This window comes from Antennarius striatus, chromosome 5 (assembly GCF_040054535.1).
Source record: "Antennarius striatus isolate MH-2024 chromosome 5, ASM4005453v1, whole genome shotgun sequence".
Lineage (NCBI taxonomy): Eukaryota > Metazoa > Chordata > Actinopteri > Lophiiformes > Antennariidae > Antennarius > Antennarius striatus.
Window position 1 is genome coordinate 21,292,166 of NC_090780.1, and position 27,252 is coordinate 21,319,417.

General features: G+C 42.8%; 3 protein-coding genes across 7 annotated transcripts; 2 read left to right on the top strand and 1 right to left on the bottom strand.

The window, feature by feature from the left end:
• Positions 1–23,976, bottom strand: mafbb (v-maf avian musculoaponeurotic fibrosarcoma oncogene homolog Bb). 4 transcript variants are annotated; one of them, XR_011035397.1, is made up of 5 exons: positions 23,786–23,976; positions 22,142–22,213; positions 21,839–21,984; positions 538–608; positions 1–426 (listed from the first exon to the last, which is right to left on the bottom strand). XR_011035397.1 is itself a non-coding variant. In XM_068315167.1 (4 exons), the coding sequence occupies exons 3-4, from the start codon at positions 21,839–21,841 to the stop codon at positions 16,248–16,250; spliced, it is 954 nt and encodes a 317-aa protein (XP_068171268.1). In that variant the 5' UTR covers positions 21,842–21,984; positions 22,142–22,213; positions 23,786–23,894; the 3' UTR covers positions 15,002–16,247. The 4 variants fall into 4 exon arrangements, 2 of the variants coding, with proteins under 2 accessions (XP_068171268.1, XP_068171269.1); XM_068315167.1 differs by lacking the exons at positions 1–426; positions 538–608 and adding an exon at positions 15,002–17,198 and having other exon boundaries at positions 23,786–23,894; XR_011035396.1 differs by lacking the exons at positions 1–426; positions 538–608 and adding an exon at positions 20,076–20,204.
• si:dkeyp-97e7.9 (DEP domain-containing mTOR-interacting protein) lies at positions 19,359–22,866 on the top strand. 2 transcript variants are annotated; one of them, XM_068315165.1, is made up of 9 exons: positions 19,359–19,741; positions 19,835–20,013; positions 20,132–20,255; positions 20,456–20,634; positions 20,805–21,026; positions 21,386–21,523; positions 21,642–21,712; positions 21,894–21,998; positions 22,097–22,866. In XM_068315165.1, the coding sequence occupies exons 1-9, from the start codon at positions 19,659–19,661 to the stop codon at positions 22,220–22,222; spliced, it is 1,227 nt and encodes a 408-aa protein (XP_068171266.1). In that variant the 5' UTR covers positions 19,359–19,658; the 3' UTR covers positions 22,223–22,866. The 2 variants fall into 2 exon arrangements, with proteins under 2 accessions (XP_068171266.1, XP_068171267.1); XM_068315166.1 differs by having other exon boundaries at positions 20,216–20,255.
• Positions 23,181–27,252, top strand: adnpa (activity-dependent neuroprotector homeobox a). The gene is made up of 4 exons (XM_068315164.1): positions 23,181–23,557; positions 24,002–24,114; positions 24,335–24,427; positions 24,528–27,252. The coding sequence occupies exons 2-4, from the start codon at positions 24,007–24,009 to the stop codon at positions 26,853–26,855; spliced, it is 2,529 nt and encodes an 842-aa protein (XP_068171265.1). The 5' UTR covers positions 23,181–23,557; positions 24,002–24,006; the 3' UTR covers positions 26,856–27,252.

The window sequence follows — 27,252 nt, forward strand, 5'->3', positions numbered from 1 at the left end:
GAGAAGGGAAGTCATTTAGAAGTAAGCAGAGGGCTGGCAAGATGTTGGCACCAACTCTGCTCCAGTCTTCACATTCCACGCTTGGACTCAAAGGTCCTGCTGTGACCAATAGAAACACGTCAGTGTCCGGCCTCCGGTGGGAAGTGTGCCTGGAGTTATCAATGTATCACTAACTATGAGCGTCTTGTGGCTAATGGTTAACTTTGCTAAGGAGATTGATGTGTGTTTCACCAGATAACAAAATGTGTGGATGAGTCCACGGAGGAGGGAGGGCGGTGGGATGTATCACATTAGAGAGAGCGAGAGCAGGAAGTAGAAGGTGATGAGATCATGTTTTCACCTATTTTTCACACTGCATGTCAAATCTAAATGAATCTACAAATGTTTCATCGCTATCGGCAACTGTATCCAGATTATGATCCGGGTCTGGGAGACACAAATACACATTTGAAGGGAAATAGGTCAGAGTATTGAAACAGAGACGTGACACTGATACCATGTACTGTATCTGCAGGGAGATAAAATGGTTCGCTTTACCTTTTTTTTACTTGATTTGTGTCATCTCAGTTGTACGTCTTTTTGCAGTTGTTTCGGTTTTGATTGTTCTCCTGAAAGGATAAAAAGAGGAGAGGATGAGGTTTTGAGATTTGGGATGGAATAAGCATATTTACATGAGAAACCATGAGAGAGAAGACTCAGTGATGTCTGTCTTTTGTATGAAGAATGATGCATCTCTGACAATCACTGGAACAAAGCCTGGAAAGTTTTCTGCTTGAGAACGGCCTTGGTGGAGGTTTGTACTCTTCGACCGCATTCCAGTTCTTTTTTGCAGTGAAAGCAGTTTTAAATGCAGGATCCAACCTTCATCATGTTTTTGATTAAACTTTACGTCATACAACAAATCCAAACAAAGGAATTACAAATGATGACATGATTAATTTGCGTGTATACGTCTGCATCTTTTAAATACTTTTCAAGAAGTGATTGATGACAGACTACGTCATCAAACCGTGATTGCTTTTCATTTTAATTTTGATATTCTATCCATTTAATAAAACTCATATTTTGAAATCATTTAGTGACAGTTATTGTTGAAAGCGAGGCTTTAGTAGTTGTGTGCTTTATATTTGTTTATCTATTCAAAATAAATTAGTAAATGGACTGAACTAACACATTAAAATACAATTTTTAGAATTTTTTGTACTTTCATTGATGATTTAATTTGATGTTGCTTTACATTCCACCATATTTTTTACTCCACCCCATTTATGTAAGTAACAATGATGTAAAATGTGAGACAATATTAAAATAAAAATGTAATCTCCTGTTCTAATTATATTGCATGGAGACGAAATGCATAAAAATAGTTTTCGCAGTTGTTTCCCGTGCAGCACAAACATTGTGTTACTTCACACTTCCATATTTCTTGATGTTGGTGATAATAAACATACGACATTACTATCCATTCTGCCTCCAAACTGTGAATTCCTGCCTTTATTTTTGGAGTAACATTTACTACAAACGGCCACGACTGCAACCACTAATGACAAAAATATCAAATGCATATAAAAGCAAACAGCTGTTTTGTTAATGTTTGTCATGCGATCGCCTCATTATCATTTTCTGCACTTAACCTCGCCCACAGAACAACCTGCTGCAGGCCTCTCACCAGCTCCTCCCGCGGAGCGTGTGTCTCCACCCGGGCGAGCACGCCCTCTGCATTCATTATGTAGAACAAACCCACTGATGGGAATTGATCTACTACATACTAATTGATCTGCAAGTTCATATGATGATGTTAATATGCGAGAGGAAGGGATTGGCTGCTGCATAGCAACCGCTGACTGTAGTCAAGGGCAATGTAACCTCCTCACCGCGTTCCACATTTTACAATTTAAATAACAAAATAAAACACATAAAAAATTATAGATTTTTCACTTTTTATTTGTCATTTTCCCTTCATAGAAAAGCCTTCGTTCACTGGGATCCTGATGAGGATGAGCGCTCGCTGTAACACTAGCAGGACTCAGCCAGCAGAGAGAGTCCTGTCCTCAAAATTTGATCCTTGCCTTGCTTTTTCTTTTTTGTTCTCGGCTTGTCCTGCTTTGCTCTACTTAAAAAGGAGTGTTAGTACTCTGGTAATACCAGTGTTTATTTCCATGAATAAAACAGAATGATATCTACGTTTTTCACCACAAAGATTTGACCTTGTGTTGTTCAAAATTCTTATCACAACTGTCTGAATTCATTCTGAGGTCTGAGGTGAGCGTATATGGAGGAGCCACCGTCTCACGCCGTCTTCAGCCACTTATGATGCATATGCAGAACTCTACTGGATGGGCAACTGCTGTTCCTGCTGCATGCTGGGTAAAATCCTTGTGTATGTTGGCAGGTGAAACGTAAAATCCCTTCTACCATAAGACTTAAATCGGTTTGTCAGCATGCACATGTTACTGCTCTCAATTTTAAATCACACCCATCCTGATGCAGAATTGTACGGGTCGTAAAATTGACAACAGTCGTCCTTTAATTCAGGGAAAATAATCCACACTGGTTATCAAATAGAACCATGCATGCAAATATTTAAATAATCATGCATTGATATGACTGAGATCAATGAAGTTATGCTGCTAATTAATTAATTCCATCACGTGCTCATTTTTATAGCCGATCCTGATTCTCTGTGTATGAAACGTGGATTTAAAGGACGGGGGTTGTTTGCGTCCCGCAGGATGACAGAATGGATCAGGATGATGCAGGCAGACAGCATTCGTCATACAATTGATTATTGGATTTGTATCCATCACCCTGCATGTCCATGTAGACTTCCCCCTGAGAGCGTGACGGCACGTGCTGGACGTCCATCTGTGACTAAATGTACTTGTTATGGCGTCGTTTCATCACATAAACCGTCGGCCGTGTCAAACAAACAGTCCCAGCAGCGGCTTTTCTGTCGCGTGTTCTAGATTTTGGCTGGAGATCCAGCAAACAACAAACATCACGTTTGGCTTCTGACACACACTGACAGAGTAAAGTGTCTCTCCTGGTGCTGAACATAAACCTTTTAATTACTGAAAACATGGTTGATGAGTTTGAAGCTTGATTACTTGGCCTTCATTAGTCAGATTGTGAGCTGTAGTCGCTCCCAGAGGCGCAATTTGGCATCTTTAAACATTGCCAGCCTCGGTATTTAGCAATTACATTTACCCCTATAGTGTGCAACCAAACAGGTGTGTGCAGACACACACACACACACACACACACACACACACACGCACACACACGGTCATGCACATGTTTTATTATCAGCTTGGACAAGCAGGGCTGGATGTTAGAAATTTCAGTCAGTTCTTTAATTCAGGGAAAGAACCTGACTAAAAGGAAACACTGATAAAATGTGCTTGGAGTGCTGAGTCTTACCTTTCACTGCCATAATGATTTCGTGTTTGCTGTGCCATCTTGGCATTGTTTTCCACCGGGGCGGCCGGCGGTTGTCACTACACCGAGGAGGGAGCGTTCCGCCTTAGGCCACGACACACTGATAATGAATGTTCCGCTCATTGGAAACTAAAGTGTATCTGGATCTCGCGGTCGGGATCCGACCGTTGTTTGGGTGTGTGACTCAGACAAAGTGACATGCTCGGATGTTGAGTTTGCACAACAGTCAGTCACTTCCCCCCCACATTGTGATGCAAATGCCAGGCCGCGGTAAGGCTAATGCAGGTGGAAGGTATTGTTGATCATCTCTTTGTGCTAAACTGCATGTTGAGCTTTAACACGCCGTCCGGCAGCCTGGCTGCTATTTTTAGGACGGTACAGCTGCTCCGTAACAACCAGCAGTCCTTTAGCAGAGATTTATGGAACAAGCCTATAAGAAGCAGCTGTAGTTGTGTTGGGTTTTTTTTTTAACCGCTTGCTGGTCAAAAGAGAGCAAGTGGAGGTCTGTAAAGAATTATCAGCGGTCTCTCTAGAGTGTGAGGGGGCGAACCTTTTGAAAATCTGAGGTGTAATTGGAGCATTTTCAGGTCGTGCTATATCGTTTCTGCTCGTATATAATAGTTCCGATCTTCTGGCGGACCTCCACTTTGTGCTGCAGGTGAAAGGTCATCAGAACACATAAATGTTGTTCTAAAGCAGGGCATCCTGGGTCGATGGCGCCGCCGCAGATGAATAAGAAGACATCTGAGATGCTCTGATGGCCTTGTTCCCAAGATGTTAACATTTTGAGAGACATTCTATTGTTTGCTAATGAACAGAGAATTTTTTTTACTTGCGTCAATTTGATGTTTCTACAGAAAAAATCTTGTAAATCTTTTGTGATATCTGTCATTTGAGGTCAAAACGGTTGTCGTTTGGTTTACAAAAAACCCTGGATTAAATCTATTTTAATCACTTATTCTGCTGTTAATCTGGTACTGAGGGTTAAATGTTATCAGCCAACAGGATGATTCTTACTGTTCGATGTTCAAAACCACAAAGCTGGCTTCTTCCGGCGCTGCAGCAGTGAGTCAGAATCCGGTCATAACGCCACCTGGACCCCACACAAGTTCAACAGTTGTGGTGAGCTGCACCCCCCGCGACATTTCACGTCCCGGTTCGTTGGCTCAGCAAACTGCCTGAAAAAAACAACAAAATCCTCTGTTCCTCGTGACTCTCAGTTTGTTCAGGGAAGACGAACTGGACAAAGTGTTTTTAACAAAAAGTAAGAGTTAAAAATTTTACACCTCGAGGTTCTCTTGATATCTACTGGTCTGGTTTACCACAACCTCAGTCTGACCAGTGCTATAAGTGTGTGTGTGTGTGTGTGTGTGTGTGTCATAAACTATGTGCAGGCCCCTCGGCCATACAAGTAGCAAAGCTTAAGTTTCACTTATCAGCGCCTGTGTGTTGTCTCCATTATTCAAAAGGACACCTTATCAGCCAACACGGGTCTCTGTGTGCTCCACACGATGATGTCCTGCAGTGCTCCACATTAACTCTGGTGTCTATTTCAGCAGCTCGATCCATTTATTGATGCATGTCTTCCATTGATCCCTGCATTGATTTGCCATGCAATCCATTACCCATCTGTCTGCTTCAGCCGGCTTTTAAATGATTCCTCAGATTGAGCTATTAAGAGGAGTAGTAGTGAAGTTCAAAGGTTGGTGATACATTCAGGAAGGTGGTGGTGGTGGAGTGTCAGTGTGATTTGGGGGATACAGGTGTTGCATCACAAAGTGTGCTGCAAGGTGAGAATGGATGTAAACAATAGAAATATAGTTTGAAGTGATTACAGAAAACAAATTGTGGTGAATGTAGGAATGTTAGGTATCAACAAAAACTAAATTCAAAATCTCAAACTTTACATAATTTACATTTGTTCATCTGGCTTGATTTATGACGTCCATATAAATAAAGTTCAGCACTAAAAACCAACGATGTTAAAAGAATTTTTTTAAATTCTCAACTCAGTCCAGAAAATTTGCAATCAGGTGATTATTTTTTGCCACACTGTCAGGTGAATATTTATTGTAATTATTGATAGCTTGGCAATGTACTACTACTATATTTGAAATACACCTACACCAACACAGCTAACACTAACTAACATGTATTAAATATATTGTTTGTGTAATCCATTCACAGAGTGAACTAAAATATGATCACAACAATTTCTAGTTTTATGCCAAAACAACTTTTTGGCTGCGCTACAGCTAAGCTAATTGATTGTCTCCAGGCTCCAGCTTCACATTGATTGGACAGATATGAGAGCAGTGTAAATCTTTTCATTTAACTCTTGGCAAGAAAAGTGAATGAATATTTCCAGACTGTCAGAATATTCCTTTGCTTCAGAAGTTTGAATTCGAAGCCTGAAGCTCATGATTATTTTGACTCCATTGGGATAAAAAAAAAAAAAAAAAAAATCCAGTCAAAATACAACAACTTGTGTTTCATGGTTCCTGAAAAGTTGACATTTTGCAGGTTTTCACTTGACATCAGTGATATTTAGAAAAATAGACTCTCTTTTAAAATGCTGGAAATGTATTTGTGGATTTTACTTTTTAAAATTTTTTTATTATCTGAGAGTTCTAGTCTATTCAGGTCAGTTTTTCAGGGTAACGCTTTAATCTTCTGGGAAAAACGCACTTTGAGGAAACAAAGAAAATGCCATCAGCCAAACATAGATGTGGGGGTTTCCAGATTGAGATGCAAGATGGATTCATATATATTCATGAATTCAGTCAGAAAAGTCAAACGGAAGCAGTATGATAATCGGGGAGTAATTGCATTTTTCCCTCCAACTGTTTTTTGGCAGAGCTGAGAGTCGCATCCTGAGACGGTCTCTCCAGGAGTGTGTCACGACGCTGAACGGTGGATACACTCTGACCCCGTACTGGAAGGCCAGTCCATCCACAGCGGGGTCAAGTGGCGGTTCTGCCAAATCCAGGGGATTCATGGCTAACGTGATGGCTATCATTAGTCTCGATGGTCAATTATATGTTTAATTAAGCAAGACGGAGATCAGATAATTGAACTATTGACTGGCCTCTCTTGGTTACATCTGTCTTCTGATTCCGATGAGAATTCTTTCATTTACCGGGACTAAGACACACATTCTTTTCTCCTGCTGATGTCTAACCGGAGAACTTTTTCGGTTCAATTTTCAAGATTGCACACTCTTTCTCTTCCAGGTCCTCAGAAAGTGCCATTATAAGCTCTCCAAAAAAGACACATCCAAAAGGACCATATTTCAAACTATCAAGCCTTTTTTTTTTTTTTTTATACTTGTCAGTCTGCTGGATACATGTCAGCAGCCGTCTGAAAAGTGCTGACACGGCTGCCCTCCTGTCCGGCAGCCCGCTCCCTCTGTGTGAACTTGGATTTAGCTCAAGGGTATAGCCACCCTGCTAATGTGATGTAGCTCCAAGAAGGAAACAAATTGGCCTGACGTCTCATACACTGCCTTGTCTTGATTGTGTGATGGCTTCTGCTGCTAATGTGCTACGATGGGCAGACCTGTGCAGGGAGGGAGATGACTGTGTGTTATGTATGTGTGTGTGTGTGTGTGTGTGTGTCTGTGTGGTGTGTGAGAGTGAGAAAGAGAGGGAGGGAGTGGTGGAGAGAGGGAGGGAGGATGGGGGAAGGGCCACAGTCTGCAAGATCAGCACAAGTGGAATTGCATTGATTCAGTTAACTGCAGAGTTGGAGCGTGATGTGGAATTGTGTTTATCAAGGGTGGAGTTTACAAGATCGCCTCCATTTTGGCATCATTTTCTACATTGCATTCATAATCAGTCCCTGTTCTGGTATTTTCTGCAATAAAATATTTGATTCTCCTTATGAGTGTGTTTTTTTTCTGAACCTGGACTTCCATAAATATGCAGGAAAATGAGCAGGTATGTGTTTCTTACTGATATAACACCTTTATTTAAACGGCTGCATGACACAGTTCCAATCTGTCCTGTTCTAAAAACATAACTGTGAGCAATGCTGGCGCAGCTCACAGTGATGATGCTGGCAGATGCACACCGTAAATGTCCCCCTAATCTGTATTAATCTACAATATCAGATGTAAAATCAGATGTAAACAGCAGATATCATGTTCTGTAAGACACCAGGAAATGTGCCGCATATTCCGAGCAAACACAAACTCGTGTTTAATGTTCGAATCAAAGCCACTGGCCCAGAAAAGACATCTGCTGATTTTTTTTAGCAAACTCCTAAATAAATTCCAAACGTTGTGTATTTATAACAGCGAATAAAGCAGCTTGTATTTGAGTGTTTCTGGTGGTTGAAGTGAGACAAAACAGATTAAACACATTTATCATACTAAAAGCACGATATAAAAAGAGCGAATTCTTAAACTGACTCATGTTTCGCATCATATAAAATCGGCCATTATGCTTTAAAACTATAAAGCTGGTGTTTTTATGTCTTTAACAGCCAGATGCGAGCAGCGTCCACGTCTTTTTGGCATTCAGGGAGGATCCACGTGTTGTAAATTATCCAGACTCTTCCTTAAACGTACGTTAGAGCAGGACATGTAGCAGATGTATATTTTCTTTTCTCCTTTACCTCTCTTCCCCTCTCTTTCCCCATTTCCCCTTCGAGCTGTAGGGAATTATTTGTCTCTACGGCTTTACCAACCCCCCCTCGTTGTTTGTCATTTTGCTGATGTAGATGCTTTTTCATATTTTTGTATTCTTATCCACCTGCAGATGGATGATCCATTTCACTTATACCTTAGAAGAGTGACTGTAGCCTAAGTCAATATTTCTAGGGTGTTTTCAGCATATGGAGGGCTGACTGGAGAGGGACAGCTAGTTAGCAGCAGTGGCGGTGGTGGTGGTGGTACTGGTGGCGGCGTAGGACACTTTTTTTATCCAGAGTCAGCAAGGGTAAAATGTCAAGCATTTCTTAGAGAAGCAGCTCCATAGGATTCCATTCAAAGCTTTAATCTTAATTGAGAGCATCGCACATTGATATTCCATAGGCCTCTTTGCCCTTCGCCTCTCAGCTACTTTCATTTAGAGGACAGCCGTACTGCACTAGAGCATAGGGATTGCTTTGTCAGACAGCCAAGAGGCCAAAGGCAAGGTCAGCCTTTCTTTGTAACGGTGGCTCACGCTGGAGCGGAGGGTTCATCTCTTTGATGCTGTCAGGACTTTTATGAAAACATTTCATAATCGTCCGGAGTAGAACTGAATGAAATCTAGAGCATTCCAACCATATACTAGCATCAAATAGTGTGTGGGGGGAATCCTATTTCTGAGGGTCATTTTGGTAGTTTCACAGCTTTCTGACGGAACAAGCGACCTCCTGGAGGGCAAACGGAACGGTGTGGACTAAAGAATCATATATACATATTTAGCAACAACAATAGTTATGCTAAACACTATCTGACATATGATTTAAGATTGAGAGCTCTCATTCTTTACAATAACATCACTTATTCCCTGAACAAAGAGGACAAACTATCTGACCTGACAGATGCAACGATAAGACCCACAGCATCATATAAGGTGAGAACGAGGAGGAGGAGGAGGAGGAGGAGGAGGGATGGCAACGCTCTCGCCACTCCTGTGGGAAGACTTGTCCTGCCACCCTTCCAGAAGGGATGAAAACAGATGGAAATTCAAGCGTGTGACGCACAAACACACAGAAAGCGTTTGCAGTTGAGCGCACAGCCCCTATCAGAGGGACTGAGGACCGAGCTCGCCTCCATTTCTCATGCTGACACCGAGGAGATAGCGGCGCAGATAGGCATGCATGTGCAACCTGAGCGTAAGCAGGGCTGAAAACACAAAGACTGAAGGGGGTTATACCATATGATCCACCTGCCACACTTAAAGAGCTATTTGGGAAGCACCTCTCAAGATAACAAGTTTCTCCTTCTCCTAATGAAACACTAAATAAGGATTAAAAGATTAGTCCTCGATGAGTTGTTTTACTTGCACAAACTATGAATAATAGGTTGCTACGGAGGGACGGCGGCTTCTGACACATTTATCAGCTGATCAGCTGATAAAGCTTCAGAGGAGCTGCTCCTATTTCAAAGTCTCCTCCTCTGGTGGGAAAGCCTCTCAGAAACGCCTCAAACAGTCGGGCTGCAAATCTATGTGGACAACAAAGCAACTGAACTCCTCATTGTGACAGAATCTTTAAAGAGAGGGTCCAGCTAATCACATAATCAATAAAATCTATTCTAACCAGGCAATGATAAGGTCAGCCTTTCCAGAATGTAGGCTGACCTACTTTCCAAATTATAACCAGACGCAAGAACCTCGTCAAAAATAATATTTTATCGCATTTAATCACATTTAGATCTGAACTCTAGATTTAGCAAAGTTTGCAAAATCCGCGTCTTAAAATAACCGTGGTGAAATCACACTATCACTACTGGTTTTATTTTGGGCGACTTTTTCAAATAAGAGGTTTTTTAACGCGGAAAGAGGATGCGTGGGGTCCGCACACGAGTCAAGGCTGTTCCTCTGCTCGGGATTTAAATATAGCCTCGCCATTACTGCTGTCACTCACAGACTTACAGTGACCCCTTGACCTCGCCTGTACAAAAGAGACTTGAAGCTGACACGCTCACTCCAAATGTTTTTCACCAGGGCAGGAAAACAGAAGCAGGGACACGTGTTTGGGATTTTTTTTTTTTTTGGTTGCCGTGATCAGAATCTCACTTCTTTTTCTTTCATTTAATTCCAGGGTCCAGTCTGTGTAAAATAACTGGACACAGCCGGACGAGAAGTTCCCATGTCAGCACCTGACGTGTAGGTGGATGTCAGTCGTGTTGTTGTTCAGCCTGGACGTGTCGGTGCTGCAGGCCGTTGCTCGGCCACGTGTGGGCAGCATGCTCCTTTCACACGCTTCACTTTCTCTTGTGACCGGACTGCTGCTCTCAAAATCATTTACAGCTTAACATCCAGTTATTTTCGCCTCGTAAAAGCTGTAAAGTCTCATTAAGCAAGTCAGGAATAAGCTGCACTAGTTTAAAATGTGAACCGGTGTAAAATTAGATGGTTGAGTTGTTTCCAAAATTGACTTTCAAGGCAAGATGAGCTCATCTTTGTGTCAGCCGTCACTATGATGACTTTAGTCTAGTTCAGCAACAATTAGATGGAATAATAATGACAATAACCTTGTTTTCCCTTTGGGTGACATTTCAGAACGTTGTAAACCTGATTGTGATGCTTGAAACTTTTCAGTTCTTTTGAGAAGTTAAGATTTCTTTTATTTCAGCTGTAAAATTCCAGAACAAAGTTACTTCCTGTATCTTAACCGCTAAAGGAGCAAACAAGTACTTGGGGTCACTTTAGTATAAAAGCCTGCCTCCCCATAAATAGATCCCTTATAAATAGTCCAACCTCTGCACACGGTTTGGTTGTTCCTCAGTCGTTGCAGCAGAGGTTTAAAATCGAGTGCGATGACAAAGACGGTCGAGGTAAAAAAGGTTTGAGAAGGTCTGCTCCGTCGACGTCTCGGCACTAAAGAGAGAAGAACGGAGAATTAACGGCGCTTTGGGTTACTGCTTCTGAACGGCACGGCGGAAGAATTATGACACGAGTCACATCTCGACATGACACATTAGTGCGAGAGCGGCACACCCAATTCCAAAGAGGCCTGTTAGACTTTAGCAGAGCATATGACACCGCTGCCATTTTCTCGTGTCAACGACACACATAGAAACTTATTAAAAATGGCTCTGAATGGGATGCGAGCAGAGGCCAGGGTGGTTTACAGCTCTTCACCATTTCATTTACTTTTCTCTCTTTCTAACACAGCTTTTGAGAAGATTCAATTCAATCTCCCAAATTCCATATATGGTTCAGCTATCCTGGAAGTTGAAGTTTCTTATGTATTTGAGAGCCTAAACCCCCACCCCAAGGAGGATGAACCTGCTTCCCAGGTGGTGTTTAAACACACCGGTTTGCACATGCTGCCGTCTGAGCACGAAATGATCCTTAATCAGCCGAGCTTTGTCAACAGCAACCGAGAACCACAATGACTCGCCCCATGCATAGGTAGGCTGTATGCTGGAGTGGGGTGGGGGGGCTGTCAGGAGGGGAAGAGCCTGAGTTAACCTCTGTGGCTCGTGTTTCTACTGTGCACTAATGGAGGCCTGTCATCATTATGGACAGAAACAGGAGGGCGCCTGCCAGCTGCATGACCCCCATAAAACAGAGCAGGAAATCCTAGCAGGGAATGAAAGGGAAAGAGATCTCTTCTTTTTTTTCCCCTCCTCTCTCCTCTTTAATGATCCTTCCTCCGCTCTCTGGCCTCCTATTTATGTGGGAAATGAGCGGCGTCACTTTTGCAGGAAAATATTGCTTAAAATAAAAAACTTACGGCGCTGAGGCTCCAGCTGTTCTACTATAGATTAAATTAATAGTCACTATCGTGTCAGTTATTTTTGTTTCACCTCTGTTAAGCCTGTTTTAGAGTATTTCTGTCACACCGGGAGGAACCTGTATAATCATTACATACAGTAGTTTGGCCTTTGGTCTGCGACCAAAGTCCAGGGTCTGTAATTTAACTGGACTCTGTCATATTTCTCTCAGTGGCGTCAACTTAAACGTGACAAGCACTTTATCAGAGGGACTTCCTATCAGATCCCCAGGAGTCCGAGCACAAACACGCTGAACACAACGTCCCCAGGAAGTCAGATTCCTTATGGCAGCCAATAAGACAGCAGAGCCAACTTTATTGTGGTGCTAAGGCTACACATTAATCCGCTCCGTTAGAGCCCATCATGTGATAACTTCAGTCATTACCAGTAGTATAATCATAATTACTGTGGAACCACTGGGTTTGTAACCACCGAGAGGTGGGGGAGTCTTTACAAGCCCCACCAGCGGAGGCAATCAAAAAACAGACAAGAGTGTCTTCAAATAAACAAACAAACAAACAAGAAAAAATCACTTTGTTATTCAAAGTCTGCACAGACTGCGTGTGCAATATCCATGGAAGTGAGTGTGCGCGCGTGTGATCGATGCATGATTCACTGTGTCACAACTGTGCGCAGAAACGACTGGACATCCTGACCGGAAACCGCAGCCGTCGAAGCTGCGTTTTCCTGCGACACGAAACCCAACACTCTCACAAAGAGTCACTTGACTGGACCCTCATATAGGAAGTGAAAGAGGAAGCCCCCCACCCCCCCAACCCCCCACCACCCCGGTCCATCCTGTCCTCCATCCCGATCTCTTGCGCGGTGATTCACGTGAAGCCGTGAATCTTAGATGAGTGTGAGGCTTTTGCTGTTGCAAAACCACAAGCCAAGGAACTGGCCCAGGCTGGAAACGGCTCGCCTGTTTTTTTGGGGGGTTTTTTTTGGGGGGGGGGGGTCATGTGTCTATTGTGTTGACACATAAGATTAATGATAATCGTTACAATGAATGCAGTATCCACTGATTGATCAACGGGGTTTGTTTAAAAAAGAGAATATTTACACAGCTGATCAACTTATCTGCTTGTTTTCGTGTCAGGAGCTCCTCGACACGACGGCGGAGCTGGAGGCTGATGTAATATCACAGATACCAGTGGCCGATGTGCCTATGGCGTCTGACTAGTGGGGGCCTGGTGGCCTCCAAGCCCCTGGCTGTGTTCATTGGTGAGAGTGTATGTAGCCGCGACCGCCTGCATTCCACCGCCTCTCCCCACACAATGGTGAGTATCTGCAGCATTCCTGTGTCTGTGTCCACTGTCTGAGAGGCAGCCAGGCCCGTCCAACCACCAGCGCTCGGGGTTGGCGTCGAGCCTCCGCTGCACATTTCTAGTGTTTTCACTTGACAACCAGCCGCGTTGGGCATTATTCGTTGTGTAAAAAAAGCCACATTTGAGTCCGAAGCCAGATTGTCACATGAGTCACCGTGGAATCAAAAAGGATTTTGAAATAAATTCAGATGATGTTGATGATGATGCTTCCCTTTTAAAGCCACTTCATCATCTACTTCTTACTATTTTTTTTTCCATGCCATCATTCTTTCTCCTCATCTGTTTTTTAAAAAATGCAAGCATGTCTATTCTGAAGCGTTTTCGCTGCTCTTTATCCTTCTCCAGCTATTTAGCTTTCTGATGCCACAGCCGTGCAGACACCTTTCCCTCCTGCTGACTCAGTAGCCAGCCTCAGGCGCTGTGGGCTTGGGGGGGTGGGGGCGGTAAGAGTGTGTGTGTGTGTGTGTATGGGGGGGGGGGCTCCCACATCACGTCCACCAGCCTATCACATGCTAGGGAAAAGAGCTGGCTAATCGTTTCTACAGTGGTACCCTGCACACTGTCACACAGTACCACAAACTGCTCTCCTCGCCTCACGCCTCCACCGGGTTTTTAACGCCGCTGCTTAGAAATCTACAAACAAAATGTGTAAAAAAAAAAAACAACGACACAGAAATGTATGAAAAAAACATGTCACTCCAATGTTAGATACTCAGTTCCTTACCATTTCATATTATTATGTCATTTCTAGGAGACAACAGAACATGATTTTATATTTAAATAATAGAAAAAAAAGCAGCTACTCCAAAAGGACGTTTGTGAGTACACCTAAATAAAAAAAGAGGAAGCCTATAATTTTAAAATGTAGATATAATCACCACTGTTTAATGCCTTCTTTGCCGTAGCCATCTGGTTTATTTTCTGTTGTTTCACCTCGACTGCATCTTTTACAGATCAGGCCTGTTTTTCGGAAAGAAAGTGCTTTTGCACCTGTGGTGTGATTTCAGAGCTGCTTTCCCTCAACAGAGGGGTGAGGTCAAAGCTGTCACGGGTCACACATGAAAAGAGAAACCTGGATTTCAGGCTCAAGGGAGGCGCCTTTAACGGAGCCACCTGCCCGGATGAACTCTCGCTGAGGGTGAACGGCGAGAAAGTCTCCTGAGATAGAGTGAAAAACCATTTAAGATTTTGAGCACACAGACCATCACAGGGGTTATAAACTCAATTTACAATGTGACCACTTATCTCACATTATCACAATGGCCTTGGAACCATTACGGTCATCCAAATATTACAGTAGTCCTGAACTGAGAACGATCTAAGAGCTGGAATTTTGTTTAAGATTTAAAAAAATGTTAAAGGAAATAAAGGATTCTATGGAGGAGCTGTGTGTTGCGGTTGTTGTTTCTCTCTTCCTCTGTTAATGAATGCAGAGGTGATCTATCTGTCTGAGGAAGAGAGCAGAGGGGAAGCCTGATTTCCAGTCCATTTTATCTGTGCCCCACAGCCCCTGCCAGTCAACCTCGTGTGCTTTCACATGCCGGGGTCCCACAGGAAGCAGCACTCCACGAGGGGCAAAGGTCAGCCAAGAGGAGAAAGCCACTCGTCCTTTCATTCACCACCGAACCAACAAATGCGCAGCGGTGTGACATTTACTGCGCTCCTTCCTTTGGCCGTACAAAATACTTGCAACACGACAATAAAGTATAAAATATATAAGCATTCTAAAACAATTTCAGGTTGTAGATTGACTTTATAGCAGACTTTTATACAGGAGATACATACTTGGAATCTGAGTATCGGCGCTGCAGGAAAAAAAAAAATTGTCGATTATATGTATTTACTCCACCGTGGAATTTATTTGTCTGTTAGCAGGATGCAAATTCAATTTGGACAGGTTTATCCTGAAACCCAGTGAGAAAGTTCATGTGGCAGGAGAAACCCATTAAATATTAGAGTGGATCCAGGATTTTTTTTCCCCATTTACTTTCACGTGGAGAGATCCCCCGTGGGCGGCTGTTAACTCCAAATGTTATAGACAACTGTGAGACATTTTAATCAGAGATAGGCAATGAGGATGGGAACAGGTGATTGACATTTTGAGAAGAATACGCCCTGTAGGACAGGAAATGCTGACGAAAACAGATGTTCCTTATGATAAAGGTTACGGACCGACTCCAGTTTTAGGTGGATGTTCTCATTGTGACAGAATCTAAATACTGGTGGCTGTAATTCTTGTTAGGGATGAAAATGGTTTTGCGTTTCTTCTCTTCTTCTGTGCAGAAAATTTTCAATCCAATAATTTAATTACAATCACAGATTTTCAAGGATGAATGTTCTTTTACAATTCAGAAGGTTTAATATTTTCATTGTAAAATTTGAAAAAAGTGTTGAGGTAGAATTAAAACTTGAATAATGGGACTATTGTGGATGAGTGGTGAGGTTTGTTAAATGAATCCATCAGCACATTAGACGCAATTTAAAAACTCACAATAGGTTTTATTGATCCATCGTAAATGAAAAACATAGCAGATGAAAAGCAATTTGCATGACGATATATTATCTTAAAAAGAAGAGCCAACGAGGAAGACGTCTGTCCAGCAGAATCAAATTCATAAAAATAATTGAAAATGTCATTTTGAGCATCATTCTTCTCTCTTTATATATATATTTTTTTGTTCTAATGAAGCATGAAAAGAAAATATCATTTGATGTACAAAACTTAACAAAGCAAAAAAAAAAAAAATCACCAAAATGAAGACTGGCCAGTAACTGAGGCAGAAAGGATTAAAATTGTCTAAAAAAAAAAAAAAAAAGAACAAGAATATTCTCTGATTTCAAGTATTGTCCTTTCCAACAAAATACAGATATGCTTGTATAAAATAAAACATCTCACACATGTCCTGCATGCATGCCTCAATGCAAATTTTCCATTAATTGTTGCAAGTTGTGATTATATGAGAGAAATCCTAATGTCCAACTTTAATTAAACTACAACTGAATCCGTGAGTTTGGATGGGGAGAGCTTCGGAAATCAACCCCCCTCACATTAAATACTCAGGTGAGGAAGGATTGTCACTGGTGGAGCCAGTTTCGTGGTAACAGTTCGCACCGGAAAGTTTCTCACATTTGAGTTTGTACGCGTCTCTCTCCCGAACCAGTCTGTTGAGTTCGTGTTTCAGCTGCTCGACCTGTGACACCAGGCTGGTCTTTTCGTGCTCCAAAATGTGCTTCTGCTGGACGCGCTTGTAGCGGCAGGACTGTGCGTAACCTCTGTTCTTCAGGGTCCGGCGCTTCTGCTTCAGACGCATCATCTCATCTTTGCTGAGGCCTCTGAGGAGCCGGTTGAGCTCCCTGACGGACATGGACACCAGCTGCTCGTCTGAGAACGGGGTCTCGGTGTTGGATCGCCTCTCGTGGCGGCTGTGCTCGCTTTGGAGATGGTGGTGCGCGCCGAGGACCTGCTGCGCCTCCGGTGACTGAGGAGACCCGCACCCGATGTCATCCTTGAGGTATGGGTCCTGGCAGTGACTGCTGGGGACGCCTTGCATGTCAGGGTGACCCGAGAGGCCCGGGTAGTGCTGGACCGGCTCGTTCAGGTGGCCGTACCCGTCGTATTCGGCTTGGAAAGGCGGCGGGTGGTGGCTGTGGGGCGCAGATGGGTGTCCCTGCTGGGCCGTGGCTCCGATCAGGGCCTCCATCGCGTCCTCGGGTGTCAGACCAAAAGCTTGGGGGTACATTTGTTGAGGGTAACCCCCGTTGTTGGGTATCCAGAAGTGGTCGCCCCCGGGGTTATTTCTCTGCTCGTTTGGATTGAGATTCGGCGACGAGGGTACTGAGTTGCAAGGTGTGCTGCCGGGGGTGGAAGAGACCGAGTCGGGTCTCTGTAGCTGGCTGCACGGCCCGAGGAAGGAGCGGTCCACCCCTGGCATCGCCTCCTTCTTGACGCCGAACTTCATCAAGTCGAAGTCACTGACGAAATCCATGGTTGTTTTCTGCAGTCCCAAAAGTGAATGCGTCTCAGTTGTCATAGTCAATAACAAACTGGTTCAGAGAGCTCCAAAGATCCACTGATATTTCATGCAGTCATTGAAAGCGATGTTACTTTTAAGGGAAAAAAAATAGTTCCTAATTCCAAACTTTGACTTCAGCTCAAACGAGAGAGAGATTAAAAAAAAAACCCAACAACAACTCGCCTCCCACCTGATCAGAATCTGCGAACAGATGAGTCTGCACGGCGCAGCCTGCTCCGCTTTACGCACACGGATCCACTGATGTCAGAGGAGTCCACGTACCTCTGGCTGCTCAGGAGACGCGCACTTTCTTCATAAAGCTGCATTGGCATGATGTCACGAGACTACACCTCCACCATCTGCTCCAATGAAAACACGCTGAGGAGGGCGATTTGCATAAAAGCTGCGCTTTGCCCTCACGAGCAGTTCGTGATGATCACTTGACCAAAAATTTTAAAATGTACAGCAGCACGTTCATTTCTGCTGTTTGGTTTTTTAATTTTTTTTAAAATTTACTTTACTTTTAAGGACAAACGCTTCCAGCAGTTTATTATATCTAACACACCAGAAATTCACTGGATGTATGGAATCTACTCGCGTCCACTCTACAGTAATAATTACAATACAAATTCATCTTTTTAATCTTAATCTGAGTTTTTATTAATGTATGGATTTGTAGTGGGTTTTCAAACGTCGTCACGACCGCTCGATTTGGCAAGAAGTGGCCGTCAGACGGGCTTCACGCTGTCTGTACACTAGAGAATACTGACCTCTAGCGGCCACTAGCAGACACTGCATAGGGGCCAATATCCCACGTCTCCACCCTGGACGCGGTTGTTATGTACTGTATAAGGCTGATCTTTAATATATAAATTAACTAAAGCATTGTTTTGTTTGATCAAGCTCTTGCTCTCTTTTATGTCATTTATTTCAATTTGGAAAATTCAATACTTCCATGATTCCCACAGATAAGGAATGTGTAAGTAAAAGCTCAAACATGTGTGACAAAGCCTATAGAATTTTAAAGTAGGCAAAAGGTCGTGACAGCAAGAGAGGTGACTGAAGGTCGGAACTATGTCCCCCACCAGAAATCATGAGTCCCCTGACGACAGCTAGGACACAATGAAAACATCTGGCATGTTCCTGGATCACCCCCAATGGTGTCCACTGGGAACAAAGTGCACATGATATCAAAGGGTTAAACAACATGACAAGATAGAGGACTGAGGCCAAAGGCAATAAAAACTGCTGTCCGGGAATGTAGAGGCATTGTTTCAGTGGGTTTTAGTCGGTGGGAATAAAGGAAAAGAGAAGACAGAGTGTCTGATAAAGGATGGATCGGGGACAAAATCAGGGATTCACGCCAGCAGGGAAGGGTCACTGTATGTACTATAACTAGGACTTATGTTTACATGATGACATCATCATAAACACTACAACTAGATATCATAAAAAGGCACATGTGGATTTCAGTAGAATACATAGTACTAGCAATACTTAATACATAAATAATAGTAGTACAATATTAAAGATGAGAAATGCAGGATTTATCATCTTTTTTCTTATAATTACTTGTTTGTTTTAACGAATACTGTATAATTGAAATAAGCAATATCATGGATGTAGAATTTATTACGTGACGTCTTTTCCCTTGTTTTCCTTTGAGACTGTCGTCACATGAAACAAATAGAAATCTTACAAAATCCTATGAAAAGACTTAGTTTTTGATTCTGGGAGTGTAACTATTCCACCAAGATGTTTTATGGAAGGTAGATTTTACATGTTCATCATCAATCACATAACTGACGGAGAAAACATAATTAATAACCAACAAAAACAGAAGGCCAGAACCGTCACGTAGATGTTTTTCTGAAACAGCCTTTAAAATGAGAATGTTGAGTCAAAGCAAATCAACCGATCTGTAAAGGTGTGTCTTCTAGGAGTCATAACATGCACAGACACATCAAACAAAAGGAGCTTTATCTACTTTGTGTTTGCATAGTTTCAGATTCTAAAAATTGCAATCAGACACAAATACAGTCTCACTGGGAGCAAAACATCTATTGTGTCTGTGTGACCCAGGATATATTGATCCCTTCCAAAAACCCAGATTTTAACCCCAGGTATGGATCTTATGGCCAATAGTGGTGGGACATCCTGAGTTGTCCAAATGTCTGGTTATATTTATTGACTTATTATTATTCTTACGTGTTAGAAAAGGCTGCAAATTGATATAAAATCTGCATGAGCCTTAATTGTAATTTGTATATTTGTGACATGTGGACAGGTAGGTATCACCTATGTCCCTGTGTCTTTCTGTATACACAACATCTTTCCCACATGGCAATGAGGCTCTGAGTGTTTCACCTGCTGTTGTGTCAACACAAAAAAGCCATTAATAAGACTTATGGACACTCACTTTGTAGTCCAGAGATAACAAACATGGAGCGAACAGGTAGCGTTAGGAGAAAAGCTATGACCAGACAACATAAAGGAGAGGTCATGATTGCCGGAGAGCAACTCAGGTACGAAGGGACCGGCAGGGTGGGGGAGGAGATCTAATTCAAGCTGGTGTTAAAGTTTTAAATTCTGGTGGTTTGTGTGAACTTCATTTCAAGGTTGAGGCTCCACGATGGAAAGCTGATCAAGGACCGACGCTACCACTTGCGCACGTATCCCAACTGCTTCGTAGCGCAGGAGCTGATCGACTGGCTGGTGAGTCACAAGGAGGCCCCGGATCGAACGACGGCCGTCCTCCTCCTGCAGCACCTCATGGATAATGACATCATTCACCACGGTGAGAAGGAGGCAACGACACGAGTTTAAGCAACCGAAACAACTCCTGTGAGAAATGATGTCATTGCAGCTTTATTTAGAGACTAGCCCATCTCAAATTGTGTGTGTCCTTTTGTTAGTCTGTGATAAAACTCCGGTATTCAAAGATGCCAAATCCCTGTATCGCTTCTGTAAGGATGATGGAACCTTTCCCTTCAACACAGAAGTGAAAATCTTCATGAGAGGTCAACGCCTGTATGAACAGTAAGCTGTTTGATGGGAGGGGGGGTTCTGTTGTGAGAGAGGGAACAGCTGACCTTGAGGGGCCAGATCATGATCATACAAAATAATCTGATTAATAGACTGGGATTACAGTTTCAACACGGTAATCTCCTGCCAGATGTTACATGTTAGATTTATGAACAGTCTCTTTTTAGTTAGTATTTTTATGTCGCTGTCTTCAGACTGGTAGGAGACAGGAGCTCCATCCTGCAGCTGAGGGAGGAGCATGGCGTTGCATATCAACGCTCCTTTCCTGGCTGTCAGATGATTGACTGGCTCCTTCAGAACGGAGAAGCAGAAAGTCGTCGTGGAGGGCTGGAGCTCTGTCGCGCATTGCAGGAGCATGGCATCATTCAGCACGGTGAGGGGCGTCCTCATTTGCCCTTTCAAGTGCATGCGGTTATAGGAACCAGAGGGCTGCTAGAAGTGGGGGATTTTTGCAGCGTGGAGAAAATACACTGAAACATTTCATTAAATCCTAAACTGTCACCCTTTTTTGTTTTGTGTTTTGCTCTGTTCCCACCATTCTAGTGTCAAAGAAGCGCAACTTCTTTGATAGTGGACTGCTCTATCAGTTCTGCATCAATTTCCGGCACCGCCGCCGTCTCTCTGAGCTGTTAAATGAAAGCGAACAAAACGAGCAAAACGGCGATGGAGGTGTGACGGCGACGACACAAGAAGACAACCACCCCGACAGTCCGTTTGTTCTGCGAAAAACCCAACCTCAGGAGTGCAATAGTGCTTTTGAATCTGGTAAAAAAAAAAACAAATATATACAGTATTTTCAACACCATAAGGCGCACTGGACTATAAGGCGCACCTTCAACGAAAGTCACATTTTAAAACGCTTTTTCTTATATAAAGCGCACTGGATTATAAGCCGCATATGATTATAAGGTGCACCTTCAATGAATGGCCTATTAGAAAACTGTTTTTAATATTTATGCCGCACTGGATTATATGGCGCAATGTCGGTTTTTGAGAAAATTACAGGCTTTAAGTGCACCTTATAGTGCAGAAAATACTGTACTCATATAAATCTATATTCTTTTATGGGCATTATGAATCTTTTTCGTGAATATTAGTTATTATTGATATTGATTTGATTACAGTGGGGCCAAGAATAGACCTGAAACAGGTTAACAACGGGCGTCAAGGCAGCTTGAATTCTCTTCAGCTTCTGTCAGCAGGTTTTACACCCCTTGCCCCACTGTCTGCAAATTCAGTCGGGAGATGCAATCCAACATCGGGCAAGTGTAAAAACTGTTATTCACAAAGACAGAACATTTGGTGTGAAATGGATCGCATCAAGGATTTCTGGTGCTGCAATGTCCAAAACGTAAACACTGTGATTCAATAATTTTACAGTACTCAGAAGAACTTTTACATGTGAAGAGCTATTGGCACCTGGTGCACCGTTCATCAAAAAAGTGCTGACAGTGAGTTCTTGAAATGACACATCCACCTATCAATTATGAAATTAGTCCTACAAAGAGCACTAAGTCTTCATAAAATGCATATCAAGAACTTAACACAATTTTTGGACCAATGAAGTTGTATCTTACCATGTCAGCTCAACTTGACAGATATTTAATTCATGTCTTCCTGCGGTCGTCACAGATGATAGCCGACGCCCTGGGTTGGGGCTTCGTGGTCAGAGGCATGGCTCCCTGTTACGTGCAGGCTGTTGACCCAGGAAGCCCTGCAGCAGCTGCAGGAGTTAAGGTGGGACATATAGCGCATTATATTCATGACATTTCAAGAGCTATGGAACCATACAAGTTAGATTCAAACAAAAATGCACCTCATATAATGTTTTTTAGGTCCGGCAGTTTGTGTGTCAGGTGAATGGACATTGTGTTCTCTACCTGGACTATAAAACCGTCTCCAGACTGGTGATGATGGAAACTCGCTCTCTTGTACTGGAAGTTATGGAACCACTGGAATGACAACAACAGCTGCTATTTCAACAATGCATATTCTGTTCCTTCACATCTTTACGTGTATTAGATAAGAGATGCAGAATAATACATTTCTAAAGCAACACAAGGGGAGTGTACAACATTTTACACAATCGGGTATTATGATGTCCTCCATCAGCAGGGATTAGAGCAGCAACCCTGGACTGGAACAAGCCTGTGGGACAGGTGTCAGTTCTTCTGTCATACCTGCCTGGTGTTGCAGCTGAAAGGGTGGAGGATGTTGAAACTATAGCTCCTACTCATTCAACAAACCCCACGCATGCTTAATGGGGTTTAGATCAGGGCTCATTCTAGAACTCCAAAGTAACTGCACTCTGTCAATACTATTTCCTCCCTAAACTTTTGTGTATTTTGATAATGGAATTAGTTTAAAGAGGGAGTAGTCGTTTGTGATTAAGAGAAGAATATAAAATTAACTAAAATAAGATTAAGATAAGATAGGATAAGATAAACCTTTATTCGTCCCACAGTGGTTGTAACTTCAGCTGTGTGTTTTCTCTAAAAAAATATTTTCCATTAAAATTATCATGAAACCATCTCCATAGAAATGTCCAGCAAATTTTAAGTTAGAAATAAAAAGAATTAGTAGTGCGTCTCTGAATGTAACGGCACTTGATGGAACATAAATGTAATTAAAAATAAATTAATAAATAAAAATACTTAATTTAATGAAACACCAGAATGGGAACAGTTCAATTGGCCCTTTGTGAGGGGTGAAGCGATCAACATCTCTGTCGCGTCTGAGCGAATTTGCATAACATTAATCCCCTAATCAATAAAACATAGTTTTTTCAGGTTGAAAGTATAAAATAATCCCATGAAAACAATTCGTATGAACTTCAGAACACAAAGACGAGGCGCGGATCGCGGATCCATGCTCCGACTTCCGCTCTTCTGTCGTCGCCATTTTGGATTGAGCGTAGCCTCAGTTGGGAAAGGTAGCGCTAGCTAGCAGACTTCGCTCCCCACCGGCGCAAGTACAGTAGTTTACCTGAAGGCTGGTGGGTGGTTTTGGTTTAGGCATCATTTTCCGGAGCACACTGCTTTCATGAGATGTGCACAACCTCCGGCTTGCCTTTCACTGCTCCCGCTAGTCCACATCTGCGGCAAAGCGGATGTCAGCTAACTTAGCTCGCTTGTTTAGCTAGCTGTGAAGCATCAGCACCGGCTTTGAGGAGAAGAGCATCGCCTCCAGTTTTGTTTTTGTTTTTACGCGGAGCCGACCTTCCAGTTCAATTATTCGTTTGATATTTCTGTAGTAGGACAACCAGGGTACAGATAGCGCCCCAAACGCGTTATAAGGTGAGCGGAATGCATCGGTTGGCAGCGCTAGCTTGGATGCTAAATACAGTTGTGACCAGCCCTGTAAATGCGGGTACCAAAGCTAACAGCTAGCGCTAGCAGGCAAACGTTAGCAGACAAAGCTATCTGCATGTAAACATCCTTGTCCCGAAATCTTTGGTCCCAGACGGCATTGTTTCAGTGTTTGTTGTCAACTTAATTCAGAAACGAATTAACGGTGAAGCATACCTGCTGAAAAGTGTGTTCGGTGTGTTCGGATCCGCACTGGGCCACTGAAGTTTTGGGATAACGCTGTCCTCCCATCATCAACACAATGACAGTAATTAGCTGCATGAAGAGGAGCACTGAAAAGGCGTGTCGACTGTCGGGATGTTACGATCATGGTGATTATTCATTGCGTTTAAATTGCCGTGATTTAAATGAACGCTTTGTTTGCTTTTTCAGGAGAGATGTATCAACTCCCAGTAAATAATCTTACAAGAATCAGGAGAGCGAGGAAACAAGTGAAAAAAGCCTTGGAAGACATTGGACTTGAGTATTGTAAGGAGGCATCAGAGGTGAGTGTGTTTTATTTTGTGTGGAAGCGCCTAATTATAAATATAGTATTAAGAAATTTATATCTGTGAAATATTTTATCTCAGGGATGTGATGGAAATATCAAGTTAACCGTTTAAGCTTTGCAGAATGCATCTAAGACTTGTGTGACAACATTATGCAAATTGTTGTTTGCACACAGTTGCACACACAGTTTAATACCTTGTTCAATTCCTCCTGTAGGAGTTTAGAGATTTTTGCCCTGATGACCAGTTTGTAAAGGGCTCTCTTTGCCTTGATATCTGCACCTGGGACCCATCATCCTCTAAAACACAGGTAAACCCTCCTTCTGTATCCAAGGCTGTCTCTAATTTGCATTCACAATCCACCACAGTATTTTTTATGCTGTTCCCCCCCCCCCCGTTATTTCTTATAGGAATACCGATCAAAGCCATTTTGCTGCACAGAGTGTTCCTTTTCCTCCAAATACTACTCAGGCTACAAGAATCATTTTCGCAATGTGCATCGTCAAATATTTGACAGTAAAATTCTTCTCATCTGTCCATACTGCACATTCACCGCAAGCAAGAGAACTTTGGAAACGCATGTTAAAATATTTCACATGCCCAGTTTATCACGACAGAACTATGGAAACTCGCAGGGAATTGCGCTCGGAAAGAAGGACAAAGCCTATTTCGATAGAGGCAGGCAGGGAGATGGTGTGGAAAAAGCCATGTACTTTTGCAAGAAGTGCTCGTTCCGGGACACACTCTACAACGTTGTGAGAAGACACATCTACAGGGAACATTTTCAGCATATTGTCTCACCTTATCTTGGTATGGTTTCTGATTCATCTGTCAAAAATGGTGCTAATCCAATCAATGGCAACAACATCCTCTGTAAACGCTGTCAGTTTTCCACTCGTAGCTACGAGGCTCTCGTACAGCACGTCATTGAGTATCACGAACGCATTGGTGCCCAAGTAACCACCATGATAGGACATGCTAACATTGTAGTCTCCAGGCCCCAGTCTTTAGCAGATACACTTCAGAAGGGGCCTCTGATGGTTAACAGGGGTCATTCGCATAGAATCGACTCTATATCTCAACCAGTAATTGGCTACTTAAAGCCAACGGCCCCTATTTTTAAAAAACAGTCTTCCATCATAGCCAGTAAAGTGCAAAACATGGTTACTGGCAACAGCATTGTGACTGAAAATAACACGGGTGTGAACACTTCGCAGACGCAGAAGTGGAAAATATGTACCGTTTGCAATGAACTTTTTCCCGAAAACCTTTATAATGCTCATTTTGAGAACGCGCACAAGGCAAAGAAAGTTTGGGCACTGGCAAAGTACATTATGAAAATCCACAACTTTACTAGCAAGTGTTTGCTTTGCAATCGTTACCTACCGAGTGACACGCTGCTCAACCACATGCTAATCCACGGGCTCACTTGTCCACAGTGTCACTCTGCTTTCCATAGTGTGGAGAACATCATGGAGCACGCTGCTCAGGCTCATCCTGATGACTTTGTCGGACCCCCCGGTGCATCCCCTTTAACCTTTGATCTGGCTATTAAACAAGATAAGTCCAGTAACGTACAACTTGTTGTTCTTACGTTTAATATGAAAGACTCGGTCAATGGTCAAGATCAGTCCGCACCTGCTCAGAATAGTATTCCGCCGCTGGTAAAAGTCACTGTTCCCAGACTGATGGAGAAGAGGAGTGAGGCTCCTGCTTCTAGAGGCTTCCCTACAGCAACGCACAAGGGTGAGGTCGGAAAGACTCTGTGTCCGTTATGTTTCACAATCCTCAAAGGTCCCATCTCAGAAGCTTTGGCTGTGCATTTGAGAGAGCGGCACCAAGTGCTGCAGACAATGCATCCTGTCGAAAAAAAAATGACATACAAGTGCATTCATTGTTTGGGGGTGTACACCAGCAACATGGTGGCCTCCACAATCACGCTGCACCTCGTGCAGTGTAGAGCTGTTGGTCGGTCCCAGGCCAGCCAAGGCTTCAAATCTGCTTTGACTCTCAACTCGTCCGGGGCAGGCTACCTCAAGAGGCAGCCACCAATGCAGGTTATGTCCAACCCAAAGAAGATGAAGTTAAGCAAGGAGTCAAAGATTTCCTCTATAACTTCCGCAAATCAGTCTGCATATGATGGCCTGGCACTAGATCCTAGAAGCTTTGAGCACAAGACGTATGAAGCCAGAAAAAATTTCCTGACGTCTTACTTCAACAAAAGACCATACCCATCTCCCCTGGAAGAGGAAAAGCTTTCTGCAAGTCTGTGGCTGTGGAAATCGGACATTGCTCGTCACTTTGCAGCCAAACAGAAGATTTGTGAGAGACTATGTGAGACCAAGAAGTTGTCTGTGCTGCTTGGCTTTGACATGCACGCCATCAAGAAAGTTAGACATAACCTGATGTTTGAGGAGAGCAAGTCTGATAGCTCTGTAGTGGGGAGATGTACGGGCATCAAGTCTGGTACTCCAAAAACAGACCCAAAGAAACGATTTGAAACGCTAAACTGTACTTCAAAAGTCAGCACATGTATGGAGACCATTTCAATTGACTCGGACAGTGAACCAGAAGCAGAACCAGAGGCAAGACCTTCTGAGAACGGAAGCCTTGATGAAACACAACACAAGAGTGAAATAACCCAGGAACCAGAAATCCTGACAGAACCTGTGGTTACAGAAGTTCCCTCAGAAGAGCATGAGAACAGCTTGTCAGATGGTAAAGAAATGCTTGGATGACTTCCTGTTAGCAAAGGTGTGCCTTGGAGTGAGAGGTCAGTTAAACAGTGTTCGCAATGGTAACAGGCTTAACGTCACAAATTACAAATATTTGATCAAACAGCATGGGTCATAAAAACTTCACGAGACATGTTACAACCATTGGAATAAAGAAAAAGTTGAATCATACTGCATACGTATATGATATGTAAGTAGCATTGTATCTATTTAAACCATTGTTTCTTTGATTATTCATAAAATCTGTTCACCTTTTGACTGTCACTAGATTTTTTAATTGGGTATGCCAACTTTCCTACTTTCGTAGTCATGTTTGCTCAACTGTATTATATTGTCATTTCACATTAAAAATGTAGGATACGCTAATTGCTTATGTACATGTTTTAATAAATGTTTGTTT

Bases quoted from the DNA above. Each gene is read 5' to 3' on its own strand.
- si:dkeyp-97e7.9 (XM_068315165.1), top strand. From the start codon at position 19,659: ATGGAGCGAACAGGTAGCGTTAGGAGAAAAGCTATGACCAGACAACAT. The intron at 20,014-20,131 runs GTGAGAAGGAGG...TCCTTTTGTTAG, and splicing joins TAATGACATCATTCACCACG to TCTGTGATAAAACTCCGGTA. The intron at 21,524-21,641 runs GCAAGTGTAAAA...ATAATTTTACAG, and splicing joins GAGATGCAATCCAACATCGG to TACTCAGAAGAACTTTTACA.
- adnpa (XM_068315164.1), top strand. From the start codon at position 24,007: ATGTATCAACTCCCAGTAAATAATCTTACAAGAATCAGGAGAGCGAGG. The intron at 24,115-24,334 runs GTGAGTGTGTTT...TTCCTCCTGTAG, and splicing joins ATTGTAAGGAGGCATCAGAG to GAGTTTAGAGATTTTTGCCC. The intron at 24,428-24,527 runs GTAAACCCTCCT...TATTTCTTATAG, and splicing joins CATCATCCTCTAAAACACAG to GAATACCGATCAAAGCCATT.